Source organism: Scyliorhinus canicula, chromosome 11 (assembly GCF_902713615.1).
Source record: "Scyliorhinus canicula chromosome 11, sScyCan1.1, whole genome shotgun sequence".
NCBI lineage: Eukaryota > Metazoa > Chordata > Chondrichthyes > Carcharhiniformes > Scyliorhinidae > Scyliorhinus > Scyliorhinus canicula.
The window spans coordinates 102,808,223-102,832,952 of record NC_052156.1 but is presented as its reverse complement, the minus strand read 5'-3'; the positions used below and the strand labels follow the sequence as shown (position 1 = coordinate 102,832,952).

At 47.1% G+C, this 24,730-nt stretch overlaps 1 protein-coding gene across 3 annotated transcripts in view; it reads right to left on the bottom strand.

Moving 5' to 3' along the window:
- Positions 1-24,730, bottom strand: part of usp44 (ubiquitin specific peptidase 44) — a 95,408-nt gene that overhangs the window by 33,174 nt on the left and 37,504 nt on the right. For all 3 annotated transcript variants that reach the window (XM_038810913.1, XM_038810915.1, XM_038810914.1), the window contains exon 3: positions 11,123-11,321. In XM_038810913.1, coding sequence (XP_038666841.1) covers positions 11,123-11,321 — 199 coding nt within the window. The remainder of the gene's footprint in view (positions 1-11,122; positions 11,322-24,730) is intronic.

Below are 24,730 nucleotides of genomic sequence, written 5' to 3'. Positions count from 1 at the left end.
TCGTCAGTGGAGGAGCTGAAGGCTAAATGGGAGGGGGAACTAGGGGAGCGGATAGAAGATGGGACTTGGGCGGATGCCTTGGAGAGAGTCAACTCTTCCTCTTCATGTGCGAGGCTTAGTCTCATCCAATTTAAGGTGCTGCATCGGGCCCATATGTCTGTGACTCGGATGAGTAGGTTCTTTGGGGGTGAGGACAGGTGCACCAGGTGTTCGGGGAGTCCAGCGAATCATGCCCATATGTTCTGGGCATGCCCGGCACTGGAAGAATTCTGGAAGGGGGTGGCGGGGACAGTGTCGAGGGTGGTTCGATCCAGGGTCAAACCAGGTTGGGGACTCGCGATTTTTGGAGTTGTGGCGGAGCCGGGAGTGTAGGAGGCGAAAGAGGCCGGTGTTAGAACATAGAACAGTACAGCACAGAACAGGCCCTTCGGCCCTCAATGTTGTGCCGAACCATGATCACCCTACTCAAACCCACGCATCCACCCTATACCCGTAACCCAACAACCCCCCCCCTTAACCTTACTTTTTATTAGGACACTACGGGCAATTTAGCTTGGCCAATCCACCTAACCCGCACATCTTTGGACTGTGGGAGGAAACCGGAGCACCCGGAGGAAACCCACGCACACAGGGGGAGGACGTGCAGACTCCACACAGACAGTGATCCAGCCGGGAATCGAACCTGGGACCCTGGAGCTGTGAAGCATTTATGCTAACCACCATGCTACCCTGCTGCCCTGTTCTGGCCTTTGCGTCCCTAGTAGCCCGGCGGAGGATCTTGATGCAGTGGAAAGATGAGAGGCCCCCAAGTGTGGAGACCTGGATCAGTGACATGGCGGGATTCATAAAATTGGAGGGGGTCAAATTTGCCCCGAGAGGATCAGTACAAGGGTTCCATAAATGGTGGCAGACTTTTCTGGACTTTCTGGCTCAAAGATAGATATCTTGGTCAATAGCAGCAGCAACCCGGGGTGGGGGGGGGGGGGGGGGGGGGGGGAGGAATGGAGGGTGTTCTTTACTGTTTCTATTTTTTTTTCCTATGGTTATTTAACTTAATATTGTGTTAACTTAAGTTGTTGTTTATATGTTTTGTTGTTCATTAAGGATGGGCGAATGTTTATGACTGTTATCATTATTGTTATTGTTGGTATTTTATTGCGGTTCGTTGTTATATAAATACAAAATTTTTCAATAAAAATTACTTTAAAAAAAAACAACTACCAACCCTGACCACCCCCCCAAAGATACAGTACACTATAGATAACCCTTAATAACTTTCCCAACAACATCCATAAGTTAAAACCTTTTTAAACAAAGACAGCAGGCTTAAATTCTCCACAGAAACAGGTATTACTTTGAAATCAATGAGCTGAAGAGAGAGATCATGACACAGCTGCTTACTTTGAATGCAGCTTTCCAACTCTGAAAAGGAACTAAACACACTGCAGCTGCCAGCTCAAAATGAAAGTGAAAGACAGCCCAGCTCCACCCACACAATGACATCACTGCAGCTATTTGATACCCATTTCTTAAAGGTACATCCACCTGACATAGGGTGAAAGAGGAAAAGCATTTGGGGACCATCACTGTCTAATACCCATTGGAAAGCAGTTGTCAATGTGGCTATCAGTTGCTTGGCTGCCTCTCGAGGCACCGGTTTACGTGTTAAATGATGCAGTCACAAATAAGGCAAACTAGGTGGAAAGGAGATGGGGTAGTGGGGGTTCGGATGGAGGAGGAATCTTGTAAGGGGTCTAGTTTGAGGGCTATGGTGGCAGAAGTGTTGCCAATGGTTCAGAGTAGGTATTCAGGCAGCCCGGTGGTGCAGTCCACAATGAAGATATGGAATCAGCTGAGGAGGCATTTTAGAGTGGAAGGGATGTCAGCGCTAACGGCGCTGTGCGGTAATCATGGGTTTGGAGCCGGGGAGTGGAAGGAGAGGGGATGGATAGTGTATTCAGGAGGTGGAGGGAAGTGGGGCTGATCAAGGTGAAGGATTTGTATTTGGAGGAAGGTTTTGCCAGTCTGGAGGAGCTAAGGGAGAAGGGAGAGCTGCCGAGGGGGAATGAGTACAGGGATCTGCAGGTTAGGGACTTTGCACAAAAGGTCTGGAGGTTGTTCCCTAGGTTGCCGGGATACACCCTGCTGGAGCAACTGCTGCTTCCTGATGTGGAAGGGGAGGGAAGAATTGGGACGATAGAGAAAATGCTGGAAAATCTCAGCAAGTCTGGCATCTGTAGGGAGGGAAAAGAGCCAACGTTTCGAGTCCGATGACTCTTTGTCAAAGCTAACAGACAGAGAAAGTGTGAAATATTTATACTGTGGAGTGAGAATGAAAGATGAGTCATAGCCACAGAAACCCAGGGAAACCGGGTGCTAATGGCCACAGAAAACAAGGGGAAAGAGTGCTAATGGCAGTCCCCAGAGAGGGCAAAAGATGCGAAAGGGAAGAATTGGGGATATATACAAGTGGCTGGGGGGGCAGGCAGGTGAGTGGGTGGTGAAGATCAATTGAGTGAGGCACTGAGTAGGGTAACTGAGACCTCCTCTTGTACAAGTGTGAGTCTGATACAGTTTAAGGTGGTGTACAGGGTGCATATGACTTGGGCAAGTACGAGTGGGATTTTTCAGGGGGTATAAGATGAGTGTGAGAGGTGTGGGCAGGGGTCAGTGAATCATGCACATATGTTTTGGGGTTGCAAAAAATTGGGAAGATTCTGGGCGAGAGTGCGGTCTTAGCCAGATAGTGGAGAAGGAGGTGGAGCTGGACCCTTTGGTGGCGATATTTGGGGTTTCAGAGAAGTCAGAACTCATGGAGAGGAGGAAGGCCGATGTTGTGGCCTTCACCTCTCTCATGGCACAGCGACAAATTTTGCTGGAGTGGCATTCAGCTTTGCCACCTGGGGTAGAGGCTTGGTTGGGTGACCTGTACAACTTCCTGTGGTTAGAGAAGATAAAGCATGAGTTAAGGGGCTCAGCAGGGGAGTTTGAGAAAAGGTGGAGGATGTTTGTGACCGTGTTTGAGGAGCTATTTGTCGCAGAGGGATGGGGGTGGGGGGGGAAAGGGTAAAACTCTGTACAGCCTGTATGGTTGAGTGTTTCCCAGGGTGTTTATTTGCTGTAACCTGTTTTGTTATATGTTTGAAATAAAATACATTTTTAAAAAACTAATAAGACAAGTTCCAAACCCTGATATAAAAAGTTTTTAGATACATTGACTCTTTCTACTGTGTCTATGTCCAAGGAGAACAAGGGTAATTAAATTTAGAGGAAAAAAGAAAGTTGACTAATTATTTTCACAGGGGATTCATAATACAAGTCTTTTGACTTATGATTGAGGAAGTCATCGCTTCTCGGCCTTTTAGCTAAGATAGACATGGGATCAGGTGTATTGCCTGGATCTGGTACGTCTCGCTTGTGGAGACCATGAATTGGATTCAATTTGAATTGGTTTTTGGAGCAGGCAAGGAGCTGGATTTGGGGTTCGCCCCGTCCACTCTCTTGAGCTCTGGCTTTGTAAATCTGATAAAGTAACAGATATTTTAAAAAATGATTGAGGAAATCCTGCATTAACCGCAAAACAATGGACTGAATGGTTTCTCAATTCCAAGGTTCATATTTTTTTTAGGAGAAAAATCTTTAAGGTAGACGAATGAGGGAAAGTATTACATAGAACATAGAACAGTACAGCACAGAACAGGCCCTTCGGCCCTCGATGTTGTGCCGAGCAATGATCACCCAACTCAAACCCACGTATCCACCCCATACCCTTAACCCAACAACCCCCCCATTAACCTTATTTTTTAGGACACTAAGGGCAATTTATCATGGCCAATCCACCTAACCCGCACATCTTTAGACTGTGGGAGGAAACCGGAGCACCCGGAGGAAACCCACGCACACACGGGGAGAACGTGCAGACTCCGCACAGACAGTGACCCAGCCGGGAATCGAATCTGGGACCCTGGAGCTGTGAAGCATTTATGCTAACCACCATGCTACCGTGCTGCCCTATGCTACCGTGCTGCCCTATTATTTTCATTTCAATATGTTACTTGGTTCATAGTGTTCCCATCTGCTGCTAAAACAGGTGAAGGTTGAATGTCACATCAGGTGGGTCAGGTAGATTTATCCTTTAATCTAAGTGCAGTCAATAGACCAGTATTTTACTGATTTGGTTAGAAGTATAAGAACACAAGACATGGGAATAGAAGTCGGCTACGCGGCCCATCGAGTATGCTCTGCCATTCAATGAGATCATGGTTAACAATCCTCAACTCGGGGGCAAGATGGTGGCGCAGTAGTTAGCACTGCTGCCTCACGGCTTCATGGTCCCAGGTTCGATCCCGGCTCTGGATCACTGTCCATGTGGAGTTTGCACATTCTCCCCGTGTTTGCCTGGGTTTCGCCCCCACAACCCAAAATGTGCAGGGTAGGTGAATGGGCCATGCTAAATTGCCCCTTGATTGGAAAAAATGAATTGGGTACTCTAAATTTATATTTAAAAAAATTTAGAGTAGCCAATTCTTTAAAAAATACAATCCTCAACCCCACTTTCCCATCTTATCCCCATAATCTCAATTCCCTTATTTATTAAAAATCTGTCCATCTCACCGGGCTAGCAGATTGGCTAGTCAAGGAAGTCAGATGGGGGGGGAAGTTACAGCCAGTAGATGGCGGGGGTGGGGGTATCGGGGGATGGGGTTAGGGGAGTGGGGGGTTGTTCTGCTGACGGGAGAGGGACTTGAAATAGGCACTGGAAAGGAGGTCGAGGGTGGAGGCAGCCAAAGGGCGGGCCAGGAATGGTGCGACGCACGGGTCAGGGGCCGGCCCGAGAAAGGCTATGGCTGACCGGCGGGGTGGGGGGGGGTGGGATGTGCCCCCCGACCAGGCTGATCACCTGGAACGTCAAGGGACTGAATGGGCCGGTTAAGAGGGCGCGGGTGTTCGCGCACTTGCGGGCCCTGAGGGCGGACGTAATTATGTTGCAGGAGACACATCTGAAAGTGTCAGACCAGACCAGGCTAAGGAAGGGCTGGATTAGCCAGGTCTTCCACTCGGACTTGGACTCGAAGTCCAGAGGGGTGGCAATCATGATCAACAAGCGCGTGCAATTTGAGGCAGAGGGCATATCTGCAGACAGGGGGGGCAGATACCTGATGGTACGGGGCAGACTGGAGGGGAGAAGGGTGGTGCTGGTGAATATATATGCCCCGAACTGGGATGACGTGGACTTTATTAAAAGAGTGCTGGGGAAGATCCCGGACTTGGATTCTCGCAAGCTAATAATGGGAGGGGACTTTAACATGGTCCTTGACCCGACTTTGGATCGGTCGTGTCCCAGAACGGGTAGACTCTCAGCAATGGCAAGGGAGCTGAAAGGGTTTATGGGGAAAATGGGGGCAGTGGACCCCTGGAGAGAGGGACAGCCAACAGGAAGGGGCTACTCGTTTTACTCGCACGCCCATAGAGTATATTCCAGGATAGATTTCTTTGTAATAAGCAGGGACTGTATGGGGGAGGTAAAGAACACGGAATACTCAGCAATTACCATTTCAGACCATGCCCCGCATTGGGTGGACCTGCAGTTCGGGGGAGCGAGTTATCAACGCCCGCAATGGAGGCTAGATGTGGGACTGCTGTCGGAGGAGGGGATCTGCGAGAGGCTTCGGAAATGTATAAAAAATTACCTGCAGGTGAATGACACTGAGGAGGTCTCAGCGGCGACCGTGTGGGAGGCGCTAAAGGCAGTAGTTCGGGGGGAGCTGATTTCAATTGGGGCCCACAAAGCCAAGGCAGACCGGGCACAGATGGATAGATTGGTCAGGGAAATGGGCCGGATAGATGAAGAGGACGCGGAGTCCCCGGGGGAGGTTTTACTCAGGGAAAGGCGGAGGCTACAGGCGGAACTGGGGGCACTATCCACGAGCAGGGCCGTGGAACAGCTTAGGAAGGCGAGGGGAGTGGTGTACGAGTATGGGGAAAAGGCTAGCAGACTGTTAGCGCAGCAACTCAGGAGGAGGGAGGTGGCCAGGGAAATAGGTAGAGTGAGGGACGAGGGGGGGCGCAAGGTGGAGGATCCGGCAGAATTGAATAGGGTATTCCGGGACTTCTATCGTAAGCTGTATACTTCGGAGCCGCCGGAAGAACCGGAGGGGATGAAAAGGTTTCTGGACGGGTTAACATTCCCAACAGTTGGGGGGGGGGGGGGGGCAAGTGGAAGAGCTGGGCGCCCCGATTAGAGTAGAGGAGGTATTGGGAGGCCTAAAGGCCATGCAGTCGGGGAAGTCCCCGGGGCCGGATGGATACCCAGTAGAGTTTTATAGGAAGTTCTCTGAGCTGGTGGGCCCGGTCTTGGCGAGGGTTTTCAATGAGGCAAGGGACAGAGGGACCCTGCCGCCGACAATGTCACAAGCCACCATATCTCTGATATTGAAGCGGGGTAAAGACCCGGAGGTGTGCGGGTCCTACAGGCCAATCTCCCTGATTAATGTAGACGCCAAGCTCCTGGCAAAGGTACTGGCGGGGAGAATGGAGGACTGTGTACCGGAGGTGATTGGGGAGGATCAAACGGGGTTCGTGAAAGGTCGGCAGCTGGCGGCCAATCTGAGGAGATTGCTCAACGTGATAATGATGCCCCCGGCGGGTAGAGAGGTGGAGGTAGTGGTGGCAATGGACGCCGAGAAGGCCTTTGACCGGGTGGAGTGGGACTATCTATGGGAGGTGCTCGGACGGTTTGGGTTCGGGGAGGGATTGGTGGATTGGATCAAATTATTATATCAGGCCCCGAGGGCCAGCGTCAGGACCAACAGAGAAGTGTCGGAGTACTTTAGGTTGTACCGAGGGACCAGGCAGGGCTGCCCGCTCTCCCCGCTGCTGTTTGCGCTGGCCATAGAGCCGCTGGCGATGGCGCTGAGAGCCGCAGAGGGTTGGAAGGGGATGGTGAGGGGCGGGGTTGAACACAGGGTTTCTCTTTATGCAGACGACCTGCTCCTGTACGTGTCGGACCCAGTGGCCGGGATGGAAACTATACTGGGAATGCTGAGGGAGTTCGGCCAGTTCTCAGGATACAAATTAAATACGGTCAAGAGTGAAATGTTTGTGGTCCAGGCAAGGGGCCAGGAGAACAGATTGAGAGGGCTACCGTTTAAGCTGGTTGAGGAAAATTTCCGGTATTTGGGAATCCAGGTGGCACGAGACTGGGGCAGGCTGCATAAGTTAAATTTGGCCAGGGTGGTGGAGCAAATGAAGGGAGAGTTTCGGAGATGGGATGCACTCCCGCTGTCGCTGGCAGGGAGGGTGCAGACTGTAAAGATGACAATCCTCCCTCGATTTTTGTTTATTTTTCAGTGCCTCCCGATCTTTATCCCACAGTCCTTCTTCAAAAGAGTTAACGGGCTGATCATGTGCTTTGTCTGGGCGGGAAAGTCTCCGCGGGTAAAGAAGGCGATGTTGGAGAGGAACCGCAGCGAGGGAGGGCTAGCTTTGCCGAGTCTGGTCAATTATTACTGGGCGGCCAACATCGCTATGATAAGGAAGTGGATGGTGGGTACGGGGTCTATTTGGGAGCGGGTGGAGGCGGCTTCGTGCAGGGGCTCCAGTTTGGAAGCCCTGGTCACGGCTCCTCTACCGCTGCCGCCGGCCAAGTACACCACCAGCCCGGTAGTGGTGGCGACCCTGCGGATATGGGGCCAGTGGAGGAGGCATGTGGGGGAGATGGGGGCGTCTGTCTGGGCGCCAATCTGCGACAACCATCGGTTTGCCCCCGGCAGTATGGATGGGGGGTTCCGAGTATGGCGGCGAGCAGGGGCGGGAAGGGTGGGTGATATGTTCCTGGAAGGGAGCTTCGCGAGTTTAAGGAGCTTGGAGGAGAAATTTGGGGTGGTAAGGGGAAATGATTTTAGATACCTACAGTTGCGGGACTTTGTTCGTAGACAGGTCCCATCTTTCCCGCGCCTCCCGCCAATGGGGATCCTAGACAGAATAGTCTCTGGGAGGGATGAAGGGGAGGGTAGAGTCTCGGGTATTTATAAGGTGCTCATGAGGGAGGAAGGGTCCCAGACAGAGGAACTGAAACTTAAATGGGAGGAGGAGCTAGGCGGGGAAATGGAGGATGGGCTGTGGGCAGAGGCCCTGAGTAGGGTAAACTCGACCGCGACATGTGCTAGGCTCGGGCTGATCCAATTTAAGGTCGTTCACCGGGCCCATATGACGGTGGCTCGGATGAGCAAATTTTTCTGGATAGAGGACAAATGCGCTAGGTGCGCGGGAGGACCAGCGAACCATGTTCACATGTTTTGGGCATGCCCTGAGCTGAGGGGGTACTGGGAGGGATTTGCGGGGGTCATGTCCCAGGTGCTAAAAACAAGGGTGGTGATGAGCCCAGGGGTGGCAATTTTTGGGGTTTCGGAAGACCCGGGCGTCCAGGGGGAGAAAGAGGCCGATGTGCTGGCCTTTGCTTCCCTGATAGCCCGGCGACGAATATTATTGGCGTGGAGGGACTCAAAGCCCCCGAAGACTGAGTGGTGGCTTGCGGACATGTCGAGTTTCCTGGGGATGGAAAAAATCAAGTTCGCCTTGAGGGGTTCTGTGCAGGGGTTCACCCGGAGGTGGCAACCATTTATTGACTTCTTTGCGGGAGAGTGAGCGTCAGCAGGGGGGGGGGGGGGGGGGGGGGGGGGTTAGGGTAGAGTAGGAGGGAAAATATGGCGGGTAGTACCGGTGGGAGGGGAGCGGGCTTGTGCAATATGTTACGGTGGAAGTATTGAAAGTACGTGGATGTTTGCACATTTTTGCCTTTTTTGCTTCCTTTCTGATGATGTCTGTAACTGTTTATAAAGCCAAAAACTACCTCAATAAAATTGTTTATTAAAAAAAAAAATCTGTCCATCTCAGCATTGAACATAGTTAACGACCCAGCTTCTACAGATCTCTGCAGAATTCCAGATTCACTACCCTCAGAGAAGAAATTCCTCCGCATCTCTGTCTTAAATGGACAACTCCTTACTCTGAGATTCTGCCCTATGATCCTAGGCTCCCCCACAAGAGGAAACATCCTGTCAAGCCCCCTGAGAATCCTATATGTCTCAACAAGGTCGCCTCTCATTCTTCTAACCTCCAATGAGTACAGGCTTCTCCCAACGTACTAGCAGTTACATTGGTGGTGTGGTGGTGGTGGGGGTAGGGCGGGGCAGCTTTAATGTTATTGGGCATTTATAGACATGCATTACTTAATTCCTCATTTAACATGATTTGTCAGTCTGATTCCTATGAATAGTCAGTCACCTCAGACAGATACGTCTTTTAATGCCCTTTATTCCAATTAAGGTGTCAAAGGATTTTTAATATCATATCAGTTAGCGGTAAGTTAATGGGGACAAGCACAGACTCTGGTAGCAAAGTTTTGCACAAGAGTAATAAGGAACCAGTATTCTCAGGCTGACTCTGATAGTGTACAACTGCAATATACAGTTTAGTTCCGAACTAATTTTTCAACTACAATTCACCCAATTTATTTTCATTGTTCTTTCATTCCCATCTCACTGCTGCTAATGCTGAACTCCCATCCAGGTTTTCATTTTGCCTCCCTCATCAACCTGACCTTCACTACTCCTCGCTACACAAAAGCTCCTTCACCCAAATCCTACTCCATCACAAATTAAATCCCGTTCACTGATCCCTTCACCCCTGTTAACCTCCACTGGCTCCTGGTCAGCAATGTGTTGATTTTCAGATTCTTGTTCTCACCTAAATCCCTCAGTCACAGTATCTGACCCTAAACTACCCGACATTCTGCACACATTTTGGCCAATTGTGTACACCATTCTATTTCACTATCAGTGGGAGAGCGCTAAGTTATTATTCCTCCCCCACCCCACCCCCCCCAACAACTGGGTGGCACGGTAACACAGTGGTTAGTGCTGTTGCTTCACAGCGCAAGGGTCGCAGGTTCGATTCCCGCATGGGTCACTGCCTGTGCGGAGTCTGCACGTTCTCCCTGTATCTGCGTGGGTTTCCTCCGGGTGCTCTGGTTTCCTTCCACAAACCCCGAAAGACGTGCTGTTAGGTGAATTGGGCATTCTGAATTCACCCTCGGTATACCCGAATTCGTCAGAATGTGGAGACGAGGGGCTTTTCACAGTAACTTCATTGCAGTGTTAATGTAAGTGTACTTGTGACAATAATAAAGATTATTTTTAAAAAATAAAGAGTACCCAATTATTTTTTTCCAATTAAGGGGCTATTTAGCGTGGCCAATCCTCCTGCCCTGCACATTTTTGGGTTGTGGGGCGAAACCCACGCAAACACGGGGAGAATGTGCAAACTCCACACGGACAGCGACCCAGAGCGGGGATTGAACCTGGGACCTCGGTGCCACGAGGCAGCAATGCTAACCACTGTGCCGTGCTGCCCAAAGATTAACTGAACTACATTACTAAACGCCTTTGATTTGTTTTACTCCTTTCACATCCTTAAAATCCACTTCCTTGACCATGCCTTCTTCCAGACCCAGCTCTCAAATCTCACTTGAAGTATCTTGTACTTTATGCAAGACCAATACGTTGCCATTCAATTTCATGAATTAATATCAACATTTGTACAGTTGACTTTTAAACAGCCTTAAAAAGATTAAAGCAACATTCTTAGCTTCTGATTCATGACCAAACTCTTGACAGGGACCAAACTCAATATCACAAAGCATGTTTTTAAAACACCTTTCGAATCACTACCCCATTCTTCAGCAGATGTTTATGCCTCAGTCAGTTGTGCTGTTAGCACTTACTGAGTGGAGAAGTTCACCTCCTTTGTCCACTATGTCCTTTCAATGAAGGAGCAGCCTCATTCAGACTGTAAAGAAGACTTCACTTAAACAGAGTATTCAGAGGGCTTCACAAATAAGGGGTCAGTTGGGGAAAATAAGTTATTGATCAACCAGAATAGGTGCATATTTTCCTTATTAATTATACAAAATTAGATTGCCAGCAGTTTAAAACACAGCTAGTGCCAAATTTTAACAATCTTCTACTTAACTGCGGTGCAAATTCTAAACAAAAAATACTATGTTGCTCTTTCATGATTCAATCTCCAGCGTACATACATATGAAGTCCATCCTCTACTCACTGTTGCACTGGTTACAGGCATAAATTTTCCCTTCCAAGGCCTCTGTCTCTGTGAATTTTGCCAATATTTCCGTCAACAAGCAAGAATACTGGGAAGCAGCTTCTTTTCCATTGCAGTGGTATCTCTCAGGAAATTCTAGAGAAAGGTCCCAGAAGGATTCAATCGTGTTGGATTTGTTGTCGCAAGAAAGGCATGTAACCTGTTTCAGAAGGATACGAGTCAGTGACATAACTACAGTGATTTTGACCCCATGTAATTCTCTCCAACTCAGATAATGTGTCCATATCCGTACAGTAAACAGCACTCCATGTTCACATCTTGGATGTGTGACTATAAGTCCCATCTAATACTTCCAATAGGAACAGGTGGTTTATGATACTGGCTCAAGTTTCTATTTAAACGCAAGAAGAAATAAAATTATTAATATTTTGCAGCTGTTTGGAGTATTAACATTTGCTCATTTTGAAGCAAATGTACAATAAGTTGATTTATGTTTCAGTTACTGATTTACAGCATTCAGCCTGGGGCGCTCTGTCGGACAGGGGATTCTCTAAAGACAGACATGTTCAATGTGCTCCACAAAACCAATGTTTATCCCACTGCAAAGTATGTCGTAGCAACTGAAACAATTGCAGTGTGGTGCTCTTTGGGAAATCATTGCTGCCTTACTGTTGCAGTTTAAGCACAGTAGCTGATTTTATGTTGTACTATTTGAATGAAGGCATACCAGGCAGTTCAGCTGGACTGCATATGCACATAGTGCCAGCAGGTACCACACCAGACTGGGTATACCATGATGCCGACTATATTAGAAGGCATGGCACAAATACTCAGCAACTGCTGGAGGAAACCTGACCCCTCAGTTTCTGAATCCGTGCAATTTTCTGCAGCTCATCCACAGCACAGCAACAACAGGGCCAATGACAAGTGAACACTACCTGCTTCCAGATTACCAGACTAATTGGTGCAGCAGTAGCCGGTGTGCTGTATGAAACAAGACTGATCCATTGATCAGTCACAGCCAGCAGCTTCAGCTCTCTCCCTAGTGAGTGTCAGAATTTCCCAAGGCCCTTCGATGACATGTGAACTTCTAATCCTCTGTCATGTGCACTTGCTTTCCTGCACTCAGTGTTACCTCATGTTAGGCCATAAGACATAGGTGCAGAATTAGGCTATTCGGTCCAGCGAATCTGCCCCGCCATTCAAACATGGCTGATATGTTTCGCATCCCCATAATCCCTGATCCATTAATTACACCCTCCCAAGATGTGCGCAGAAGCTGGCAGCACGGTGGCACAATGGTTAGCATTGCTGCCTCACGGCGCTGAGGTCCCAGGTTCGATCCCGGCTCTGGGTCACTGTCCGTGTAGAGTTTGCACATTCTCCCCGTGTTTGCGTGGGTTTCGCCCCCACAACCCAAAGATGTGCAGGGTAGGTGGATTGGCCATGTTAAATTGCTCCTTAGTTGGAAAAAATGAATTGGGTACACTAAATTTATTTTTTTTAAAACGTGTGCAGAACTTGCAAACATGAGAATTCTGGAGAACGCTCACTCTTTCTTCTGTTCCCAAGATGAATTAAAACATTAACTCTCTTTCCCTCCACTGATACCCCCAGACCTGCTGAGTTCTGACAGCACTTTCACTTTTTATTTCAGGTTTTTAGCATCTGCAGTATTTCGCTTTTCAGCCCAATATTCAACCATCACTTCAGGAAGTGGAAAATGCTTGAAGTTAATACAGAACAGGGTATTCAGAGGGCTTCACAAATAAGGGGTCATTGGGGGAAACTGCCTGATTTGAAAGATAAAAGTCAAAATTTAACCCGTTGGAAGGTTTATGTTTACCCAACACCTCATAATATCTACAGGGGGTAGACATTTTGCTCGCACCGGTCTGTCATTTAAAAATAAAAATTTAGAGTACCCAATTTTTTTTTCCCAATTAAGGGCCAATTTAGCGTGGCCATTCCACCTACCCTGTACATCTTTGGGTTGTGGGGGTGAGACCCACACAGAAACGGGGAGAATGTGCAAACTCCACACCTCGAACCTGGGTCCTCAGCGCCGTGAGGCACAGTGCTAACCACTGTGCCATTGCCACAGTCATAGATACATAGAATATACAGCGCAGAAGGCCATTCGGCCCATCGAGTCTGCACCGACCCACTTAAGCCCTCACTTCCACCCTATCCCCAAAACCCAATAACCTCTCCTAACCTTTTTTGGACACCAAGGGCAATTTAGCAAGGCCAATCCACCTAACCTGCTCGTCTTTGGACTGTGGGAGGAAACCGGAGCACCCGGAGGAAACCCACAAAGACACGGGGAGAATGTGCAGACTCCACACAGACAGTGACCAGGGGGAATCGAACCTGGGACCCTGGCGCTGTGAAGCCACAGTGCTAACCACATGTGCTACCATGCTGCCCAGTCTTAAATACTTGATTCACCAACAATTGTTTAATTCAAGGATGAAAAGAGCAAACAACACTCCAGTTTTTAAAATCCCATTGGCGTTGCTTACCATAAATTTATAGAAATGTACAATGTAAAATTATTGTGAAATATCACAGTAATATATGCATTGTGTACAAGTCATTGAAAGTGGTACGACAGGTTGAGAGAGTCGTTAATAAAGCATAGACTATCCTGAGCTTTAGTAATAGGAGTTTAGAATACTAGGAGGTTATGTTAAACTTGTCTAACACACTGAATAACTGTTGGAGCATTGCATCCAGTTCTGGGCATCAAACTTTAGGATGGGCGTAAAGGCATTAGAGAGTGCAGAAAGGATTCACGAGAATAGTGAGGAACCTCAGTCATGTATATTGGAGACATTCAGTCTATTTTCCTTGTAAGGTTGACAGATTTGATAGAGATGTTCAAAATGATGAGAGATCTGGGCAGAGCAGATAGGGCAAAACTTCTCCCATTGGTGGAAGGGTCAAGAACCAGAGGGCTCAGGCCTAAAGTGGCAAAAGAAGCAAAGGTGACACGAGGAAAAACTTATTCCCCCAGCAAGTGGTTAGGATCTGGAATGCACAGAGCACGGTGGAGACAGAATCCTACAGCGAGTGGTTAGGATCTGGAATGCGCTGTCTGCGAGTGTGGTGGAGACAGATTCACACAGCGAGTGGTTAGGATCTGGAATGTACTGTCTGAGAGTGTGGCGGAGACAGATTCACCCAGCGAATGGTTAGGATCTAGAATGCAAGGGGAGGCACGGTAGCGCAGTGGTTAGCATTGCTGCCTCACAGCACTGAGGACCCGGGTTCCATCCCAGTCCCGGGTCACTATCCATGTGGAGTTTGCACATTCTCCTCGTGTCTGCGTGGGTCTCACCCCATAACCCAAAAAGATATGCAGGGTAGGTGGTTTGCCTATGTTAAATTGCCCCTTATTAGGATCCGGAACGTACTGAGAGTCTGGCGGAGACAGATTCACACAGCAAGTGGTTAGAGTCTGGAATGCAATATCTGAGATTATGGGGGAGACAGATTCACAGCGATTGGTTCGGATGTGGAATGCACTATCTGCGAGAGTGGTGGAGACAAATTCATGCAGCAAGTGGTTAGGATCTAGAATGCACTGTCTGAGAGTGTCGTGGGGCTGGTTCAATTGTGGCATTCAAGTGGGGATTGAAATACCTGAAAAGGAAGAATGGGTATGGTTACAGGGAGGAGGAGGAGGAATGACTCCAGGTGAATTGCTCATTGAGGGAGCAGATGCAGATACGGTGAGCCAAATTGTCTCAAAGAATAAAGAACAAAGACCAGTACAGCACAGGAAAAGGCCCTTCGGCCCTCCAAGTCTGCGCCGATCATGATGCCTGCCTAAACTAAAATCTTCTGCACTTCCGGGTTCCGGATCCCTCTATTCCCATCCTAGTCATGTATTCGTCAAGATGCCTCTTAAACATCGCCATCTTATCTGCTTCCACCACCTCCCTGGCAGTGTTTTGAAGGTTTCACCAACCTCTGTGTAAAAACACACCTCGCACATAAACTTCCCCCCTCACATCATAAACCTATGTCCCCGAGTAAGTGACCCTTCTACCCTGGGAAAAAGCGTCTGACCATCCACTCTGTTCATGTCACCCATAACTCTGTAAACCTCTACCAGGTCGACCCTCAACCTCCTTCGTTCCAGTGAAAACAATCCGAGTTTATCCAAACTCCCCTCATAGGTAATACCCTCCAGAGCCAGCAGCATACTGGTAATTCTTACGTTCGCTCTCCAAAGCATTCCCATCCTTCTGGTAATATGACGACCAGAATTGTTCGCAATATTCCAAATGTGGCCTAAGATTCTGTACGCCTGCAGCACGATTTGGCAATTTTAATACTCAATGACCCGGCCGATGAAGGCAAGCATGCCGTATGCCTTCTTGACTACCTTATCCATCTGCGTTGCCACTTTCAGTGATCTATGGACCTGTTCACCAGATCTCTCTGTCTGTCAATACTTCTAAGGGTTCTGCCATTTACTGTATAATTCCCACCTGTATTAGACCTTCCAAAATGCATTACCTCACATTTGTCCAGATTAAACTCCATTTGACATTTCGCCGCACAAATCTCCAGCCGACCTATATCCTGCTATATCCTCTTCCCCATCTGTAACTCCAATATTTGTGACATCCGCAAACTTACTAATCAGACCAGCTACATTTTCCTCCAAATCATTCATATCTATAAGAACAAAAATGTCCCAGTACTGATCCCTGCAGAACACCTTCCATTCAGAAAAGCACCCCTTCCACCACTACCCTATGTCTTCTATGACCGAGCCAGTTCTGTATCCACCTTGCCAGCTCACCTCTGATCCAGTGTGACTTCATCTTTTTGCACCAGTCAGCCATGAGGGATCTTGTCAAAGGCCCTACTGAAGTCCATGTGGACAACATCCACTGCCCTACCTTTGTCAAAAAAACTCAATCAACTCTCCCACAGTGCGACACGACATCCCCTTCACAAAACCATGCTGCCTTTGGCTAATAAGTCCATTTGTTTCAAAATGTGAGTAAGTCCTGTCCCTAAGAATCTTCTCCAATTATTTACCTACTGCTGATACAAAGGTCATCGACCTATAATTTCCTGGATTATCCCTGTTACCATTCTTAAACAAAGAAACAACATTGGCTATTGTCCAGTCCTTTGTCGCCAATGAGGATGCAAAAATTTGTGTCAAGGCCAAAGCAATTTCCTGCCTTGCCTCAGAAACTAGGAGGCGGCCATTCGGCCCTTCAAGCCTGCTCCACCATTCATTATGATCATGGCTGATCATCCAATTTAACAGCCTAATCCTACTTTTCCCCCATATCCATTGATCCCCTTCACCCCAAGTGCTTTACCTAACTGCTATGCAATGTTTTGGCCTCAACTACTTCCTGTGGTAACAAATTCCACAGGCCAACCACTCTGGGTGAAGAAATGTCTCCTCATCTGTCATAGAACATACAGTGCAGAGGTGGCCATGCGGCCCATCGGGTCTGCACCAACCCACTTAAGTCCCCACTTCCACCCTATCGCCGTAAGCCAATAACCCCCCCTAACCTTTTTGGACACCAAGAGCAATTTAGCATGGCCAATCCACCTAACATGCACGTTTTTGGACCTTGGGAGGAAACTGGAGCACCCGGAGGAAATCCACGCAGGCAAGGGGAGAACGTGCAGACTCTGCACAGACAGTGACCCAGCGGGGAAACAAACCATGGACCCTGGTGCTGTGAAGCAACAGTGTTAACAACTTGTGCTACTGTGCTGCCCCATCTGTCTTAAACAGTCTACCCAATGTCCTCAGATTGTGACACACCCACCATCGGGAACATCCTTTCTGCATCTCCGTCTAGTCCTGTTAGAATTTTATATGTTTCTATGAGATTCCCTCTCATTCTTCTGAACTCCAGCAAATATAATCCTAAATGAGTCAATCTATCCTCATACTTCAGTCCCACCATCAACCTGGCAACCCTTCGCTGCACTCCCTCTAGAGCAAGAACATCTTTCCTTAGAGAGACCAAACTGCACACAATATTCCACGTGTGGCTTCACCAAGGCCCCGTATAATTGCAGCAAGATATTCCAGCTCCGTACTCAAATCCTCTCACTATGAAGGCCAACATACCATTTGCCTTCCTTACCACCTGCTGTACCTACATGCTTACCCAGTTCATTTTTTCTTTCCAATTATGGGGCAATTTAGTGTGGCCAATCCACCTAGCCTGCACATTTTTAGATTGTGGGGGCGAAACCCACGTAAACACGGGGAGAATGTGCAAACTCCGCACGGGCAGTGACCCAGAGCTGGGATCGAACCTGGGGCCTCGGCGCCGTGAGGCTGCAGGGCTAACCCACTGCACCACCGTGCTGCCCTACGTTCCCCTCTCCTAATTTATGGCTATTCAGATAATAGTCTGCCTTCTCGTCTTTGCTACCAAATTGGATAACTTCACATTTCTCCAAATTATACTGTATCTGCCAGAGAGCTCAGTGGGCTAGACAGCTGGTTCGTAATGCAGAACCAGGCTAGCAGCGCGGGTTCAATTCCCATACCAGCTTACCCGAACAGGTGCCGGAATGTGACGACTCGGGACTTTTCACAGTAACTTCATACTTGTGACAATAAAAGATTATTTGCCCACTCACTGACCTCCAGAATTCCTTGTCCAAATCACAAGGAAGGATCTCTGTATCCTCCTCACAGCTCACCCTCCCACCCAACCTGGTGTCATCTGCAATTTTGGAGATATTACAATTTGTTCCCTCATCTAAATCATTTATATTATGAATAGCTGGGGTTCTAGCATCCCACTGTGGTGCCCCACTAGTCACTTTCTGCTAATTTGAAAAAGACTTGTTAATTTCTATTGTGTTTCCTGTCTGCCAACCAGTTTTTTATACATCTCAATAGACTACCCCTAATACAATAATGCTTTAATTTTACACACTAATCTCTTATGCGGTGGCTGGCACGGTGGCGCAATGGTTAGCACTGTTGCCTCACGACACTGATGTCTCGGGTTCAATTCTGGCCCTGCGTCACTGTCCACGTGGAGTTTGCATTCTCCCTGTGTCTGCGTGGGTTTCACCTTCACAACCCAAAAAAGATGTGCAGGGTAGGTGAATTGGCCATGCTAAATTGGCCCTTAATTGGAAAAAAAGAATTGGGTACTCAATTTATTATAAAACTAATCTCTCATGCGGGGTTTTGTCAAAAGTCTTCTGAAAATCCAAATATACCACATCCACTGTCTCCCGCTCATTAACTCTACTACAGTAGTTACATCCTCGAAGAATTCCTGCAAATTTATCAAGCATGATTTCCCCTTCATAAATCCATAATCACTGTCCTACTCTGCCACTATTTCCTAAATGTTCGGCTCTAAAATCCTTGATAATGGATTCTAGAATTTTCCTCACTATTGAAGTCAGGCTTACTAGTCTATAATCCTGTTTTCTCTCTACCTCCCTTTTTATGAGGGCATGGACAGAGTGGATAGTCAGTCGTTTTTTCCCAGGGTGGTCAATTAGGGGGACATAGGCTTACGGTGCAAAGTTTAGAGCTGTGCGAGGAACGTTTCTTTACACAGAGGGGAGTGGGTGATTGGACCTCGCTGCCGGAGGATGCGGTGGAAGCAGCTACGATAGTGACATTTAAGGGGAGTCTTGTCAAATAAATGAATAGGATGGGAATAGTGGATACGGACCCTGGAAATGTAAAAGGTTTTAGGTTAGATGGGCAGCATGGTCGGCGCAGGCTTGGAGGGCCAAAGGGCCTGTTCCTGTGCTGCACTTTTCTTTGTTCTTTATTATACATTCCCCTGTTTCTGACTGTAAGGGACCTACATTTGTCTTCACCAACCTTTTTCTCTTCACTTACCTATAGAAACTTTTACAGTCAGTTTTTATGTTCCCTGTAAGTTTAATCTCGTACTCTATTTTCTCCTTCTTAATCAATCCCTTGGTTCTTCTTTGCTAAATTCTATACTGGTCCCAATCTGTTGTTTTTCTTGGTCAATTTGAATGCTTCTTCCTTGGATCGAATAAGATCTTCAATTTCCCTTGTAAGCCATGGATTGGGCACCTTTCTGGTTTGACTTTTGTGCCAGACAGGAAGAAACAACTGTTGCAGTTTGCTCATGCGCTTCTTGAATGTTTGCCATTGCCTAGCCACTCTCATCCCTTTACGTAACATTTCTCAGGGGCAGCATGGTGGTGCAGAGGTTAGTACTGCTGCCTCACGACGTCGAGAACCCAGGTTCGATCCCGGCCCCAGGTCACTGTCCATGTGGAGTTTGCTCATTCTCTCCGTGTCTGCGCAAGTCTCACCCCCACAACCCAAAGATGTGCAGAACATAGAATACAGCACAGAACAGGCCCTTCAGCCCACGATGTTGTGCCGACCATTTATCCTAATCAAAGATCAACCTAATTTACGCCCCTTCAATTTACTGCTGTCCATGTGTCTGTCTAAGAGTCGCTTAAATGTCCCTAATGACTGCCTCCACCACCTCTGCTGGCAGTGCATTCCACACACCCACCACTCTCTGTGTAAAGAACCTACCTCTGATTTCTCCCCTCTACCGTCCTCCAATCACCTTAAAATTATGTCCCCTCATGATAGCCATTTCCACCCTGGAGAAAAGTCTCCGGCTATCCATTCGATCGCTATGGTGCAAGATCACTCCTACAATCACTCGGACCTGTGACCTCTGCACCTCCAAACACTTCTCCAGCCACTACATCGAGCTCTTCAGGGGTGCCACAGCTCCTTCGATGGCCTTCGAGCGGTCCTCCTGCATCTCCTTCCTCTGCTGGCGGAACTCCTCCTTTATAAAAGCCATCAACTGCTCCATCTGGTACCAGCCCCTCCGCCTCCACCATCCTTACACCAGCTGCTGCCAACTCTTTGGCCAGTTCTCTCACCGTCTTCTACCAGCTTTGGTAACCAGCGGACCTATCACTCCCTGGGGAAACTACTCCTCCGGTCTTCAACTACACCTTTACTTCAAAATTACACCCAATATTGGGTAAAAAGAGCTCTTTCCTATGCCTTTGAGCAGGAGCTGCCCTGTGTGCGACCACTCGCATCATGGCCACCACCAGAAGTAGACTTCCATTTCAAGGTGTCTACTATTTACCCTCAAAGCAATTTCAATCGGAGCAATCTTATTCAATTTGACTGCATTCAATTGGTGCTTTGTATGCTCTTCTTCAGAGCTCTTCTCTACCATGTTCAGTGGACTGATGCTGATTTTTTTTTTTTTTTGCATTGACAGGCTTTGCCTTGTGCAGCAATGTGCTCGAATGTGTCCCGTTTGGTTGCAACAGAAGGACACAAACATCTGAACATGGCAGATCTTCTGGTGGTGATCCTCCCCAGAATGCTAGCACTCTGCCTCAGATTCAGTTTGACGCCCTGATTCCTTCCCATTTTGTGGGTTCCGGTCCTGCCCGAGGACCATGTCTGGTTCAGAGCTGAATCTGTTGATCCCGCCACAGACCTTGCGGCCATACCGCCCATACTTGTTAACCTCCCCTTCAGCCATGATTTACAGCTCAGTGGCACCTTTTTCAGCACACTCCGTTGCCTGAGCTATCTCGATCGCTTTTTCCAATGTAATTGCTGTCTCTGCCAGAAGTTTCTTCTGGATATTAACATTACAGATCCCACAAACTAGCTGGTCGAGTAGATAGATTGGCTATGCTAATTGGGTACTCTAATTTTAAAAAGTAATATTTCCCAACCTATCATAACCAACTTGCACCTCATACCATCGTAGTTTCCTTTAAGATTCAGAACTCTGGTCTCAGGATCAACTACTTCACTCTCCATCTTGATATAAAGATTCTGGTGTAGATCCCATCAGGCCTTGGGACTTATCTACCAAAATGCTTTTTTAAAAAAAAAATGCCTAAAACCTCCTCCTGTGCTGTTGCGATTCGTCTGCAAGAATGATCAAGTTCTATGGTATGCTGTTTTAAAAGATGGCGTTATAACATGACATATCTGAATGCAGCCTTTAAATCCAAAAGCTTAACTGCCAAGCAAACATGTTCAGTTCAGAAGTTTGGGCGATGAGAGAACTTGAAGAATGTCAGTTTAATTGCTCTTTAGGTTGCAAATGGAAACCAAAGGACAAAATATCTGGGTATTTTACCTCTTTTTAAAAAAATTTGTTTTTTAAAAATGTGTAATGTGAGCGCCGCTGATAAAACAGAATAGAACTGGTAAAACTGAATGGCCTGTTAAGGCCATTTCAGGAGTGCAGTGCTGTGGGTCTAGAGTCCCATGTAGGCCAAGCAGGTAAGGATGGCAGATTTCCTTCCCTAAAGGACATTCGTAAACCAGATGGGTTTTTCACAGCAATCCAGTAGTTTTGTAATTATTATTGAATCTCATTTTACTGACACTAGCTTTTTAGTTCTAGATATTTCAATAACTGAATTTAAATTCCGCCAGCCTCATTGATGGGCCTTAAACGTGTCTCTTTGATGATTAGTCCGGTCCACTGGATTATTAAACATTGCTACTATGCCATTGTTTCTGTTTTGAAGTGATGTAGGCTACAGACAATAGCTTGATTGTGCAGTCAGCAGTGAAAAAAAACCACGATTACTCTCCCACAGACAGCCACTGAATTTTCATAGTTTTAGAGCAGCAATTTATGGTCACAATACAGAAAATCTGGAATCTGAGAGCAAGGTAAGCAATGAGTGTCTTTTGAACCAATACATTTGAAAAGTACAAAGGCAAAACACTGCGGATATCAAAAATATGACATATAGTCTGAAAATTTTGGATATCTCAGCAGGTTTGGCAGCATCTGTTTAGTAATACACTGGGAAATTTAAGCATATGTATTGTGACAGATTGGAGGACCTGTGGCACAGTGGGTAGAGGGAAACTGTCAACTCTGCCTCTGGGCCAAAATCTCTGGGATCAAGTCCCACTCGAGGACCTGGTCGTCACAGAAGGCATGTTCATAATGTGGCCAAACAGCCTGTAATTCCTTCCAATACATCTATGGCAAGTGCTAAGAGCAGGAGAGTCTCCTAGTCAGCCATGCTGATGCAGAGTGGCACCTCTCAAGTTGCAGGAACAACTCAGGCATAAGCATTATCTCCAATATGTCACTAGCCATGGGGAAGCCTCAAAGTCTGTGTTCTGTGACAAAGATTGGGCAAAGCTAATAAACCTGTTCTTGCCTTTTGTTTAATGTGGCTTTTGGGCTGAGAAACGGGAGCTGTCTGCGCCATCGGTCAGAGATCAGGAAAGTGAAAGGTACCTGCTGTCATGTCTAGTGAATCTATTAGCAGCACAAGAAGTTTACTGTTCATCCCAGGCAAGCAACCCAGATTACTGCAGTCAAAAATTACATTTTGGTTCATAGGAAAGCAAAGCTTTTGCTGTAGCAATGCTGCCCTGTGTTCGGCAGTGCCAATGGTTGCACTCTGTATAAAGTCATATCCTCAGGCTCACCACCCGAACAGCGTCACAGGAAGCTGCTAATAAAAGCGGTACATGTGCACATCTCACATACGTCACATTACATTTCCTGGTCACATAAATGAGAATATTTCTTACAACTTTCCTCCACATTTCCACCAATAATTTTTACAAATGAACACCAGTCACTTGACATACATAAGAGTATCTCATTGACAGATAATACCTTCTGTTCACTGGAGCCTGCCCATGTGATTTAACGATTCGAGGAAGCACACAAACCAAAAATAATCCAGACATGTATGTCATCCAATGATTTGGACATCAAATGTGAAAGACAAATTTTGGTGAGGAATCTGTGCAGCATATGGCTAAAGAATTAACTCCAGCCCAGTATTCTTATACTTGATGTTAAGAGAACAGAACTATACCTAAGCAATAGAATAATGCATTGTGCATGAAACTATACAATTCTTTCATGGATCATTTGATTTATTGCTAACAACAATGGAAGAGAGAGCAAACCATCCTCCATATATACTTCCGGCATCACACTGTTGCATGCAAACTTCAGAACTATGAAAAGCAATCATTTCCTGTTGGCATCTTAACTTTGGGGATCTACTAACATCTGGCAATCTACCGAAAACTGATAGAATAGGATTTGACCTCAACATGTGCTATTTTGTAAACATATTTTCTTCATCAGAAACAGCGGCTAGTGTCTGTGTGGAGTTTGCACATTCTCCCCATGTCTGCGTGGGTTTCACCCACACAACCCAAAAATGTGCAGGTTAGGTTGGTTGGCCACACTAAATTGCCCCTTCATTGGAAAAAAAGTAATTGGGTACTCTAAATTTATTTTAAAAAAGAGAGCGCTATCGTGATTGAGTGCTGTGAAGTGGCCAGCCTTAATGACCAATCAAAACTATGACCTCCTGGGTATAAGTCAATTCTCTGTTCAAAAGAGAGCCGTCAAATTCCCAGGGTTCAGGGAGTGCAGCAATTTATCTTGCATCTTCCAACACCATACTAATCCTGGACCTAAAGAATAATTGCAGACATTTTTGTGTTGCTCTGGACTTTTATATAAAGAGATTCTCATCTTGGGCATTAGTCAGAAACCTCCGTGCAGACCCTAATTAAAGGGGAATAACTATAGACTGGCCTGGTGCCTACTTTGATATCTGTGGCAGCAGTTAGGAATTCCCTAAAGGAACAGACATCCAAGACAGTTTTCCCACCCGAAGTATCCACAAATTAAGTGACTGCCTCAGAATATTAGACCACAAACATGGAACTATGGAACTTCAAAATTGTTTGGTTGTTGCCGTCTTCTTGCTCACATACAGTAAAGATTTTTTGGGAGTCGATATTACTTATGAAGGGAGGACTTTGCATGGGTTTCCTATAAAGGGGAAGTCAAGTCACTCTTAATCGAGAACTAAACACTGACTGAAGTAAAATTCCTAGAATTTGAAGCCCTGGTTGTTGAGTTACCACAATACATTAAGCATACATTAAGCAATACATTAAGTGGGCAGCACGGTAGCATTGTGGATAGCACAACTGCTTCACAGCTCCAGGGTCCCAGGTTCGATTCCTGTGCGGAGTCTGCGCGTTCTCCCTGTGTGTGCGTGGGTTTCCTCCGGGTGCTCCGGTTTCCTCCCACAGTCCAAAGATGTGCAGGTTAGGTGGATTGGCCATGATAAATTGCCCTTAGTGTCCAAAATTGCCCTTAGTATTGGGTGGGGTTACTGAGTTATGGGGATAGGGTGAAAGTGTTGACCTTGGGTAGGGTGCTCTTTCCAAGAGCCGGTGCACTCGATGGGCCGAATGGCCTCCTTCTGCACTGTAAATTCTATGGCTATGGTAAATACTGACACTACCTCCTTCCCCCTCAGAATGCTACATTCAGTTATTTCACAGGATTACCACCCATATGAAAATAGTCATCAAACAAAATAAGAACGAGAAATAGGAGCATGGGCAACACGGTTGTACAGTGGGTAGCACTGCTGCGTCACAGTGCCAGGGACTCAGGTTCAATTCTAGACTTGGGCGACTGTGTGGAGTTTGCACGTTCTCCTCGTGTCTGCATGGGTTTCCTCTCACCGTCCAAAGGTGGGCAGGTTAGGTAGATTGGCCCTGCTAGA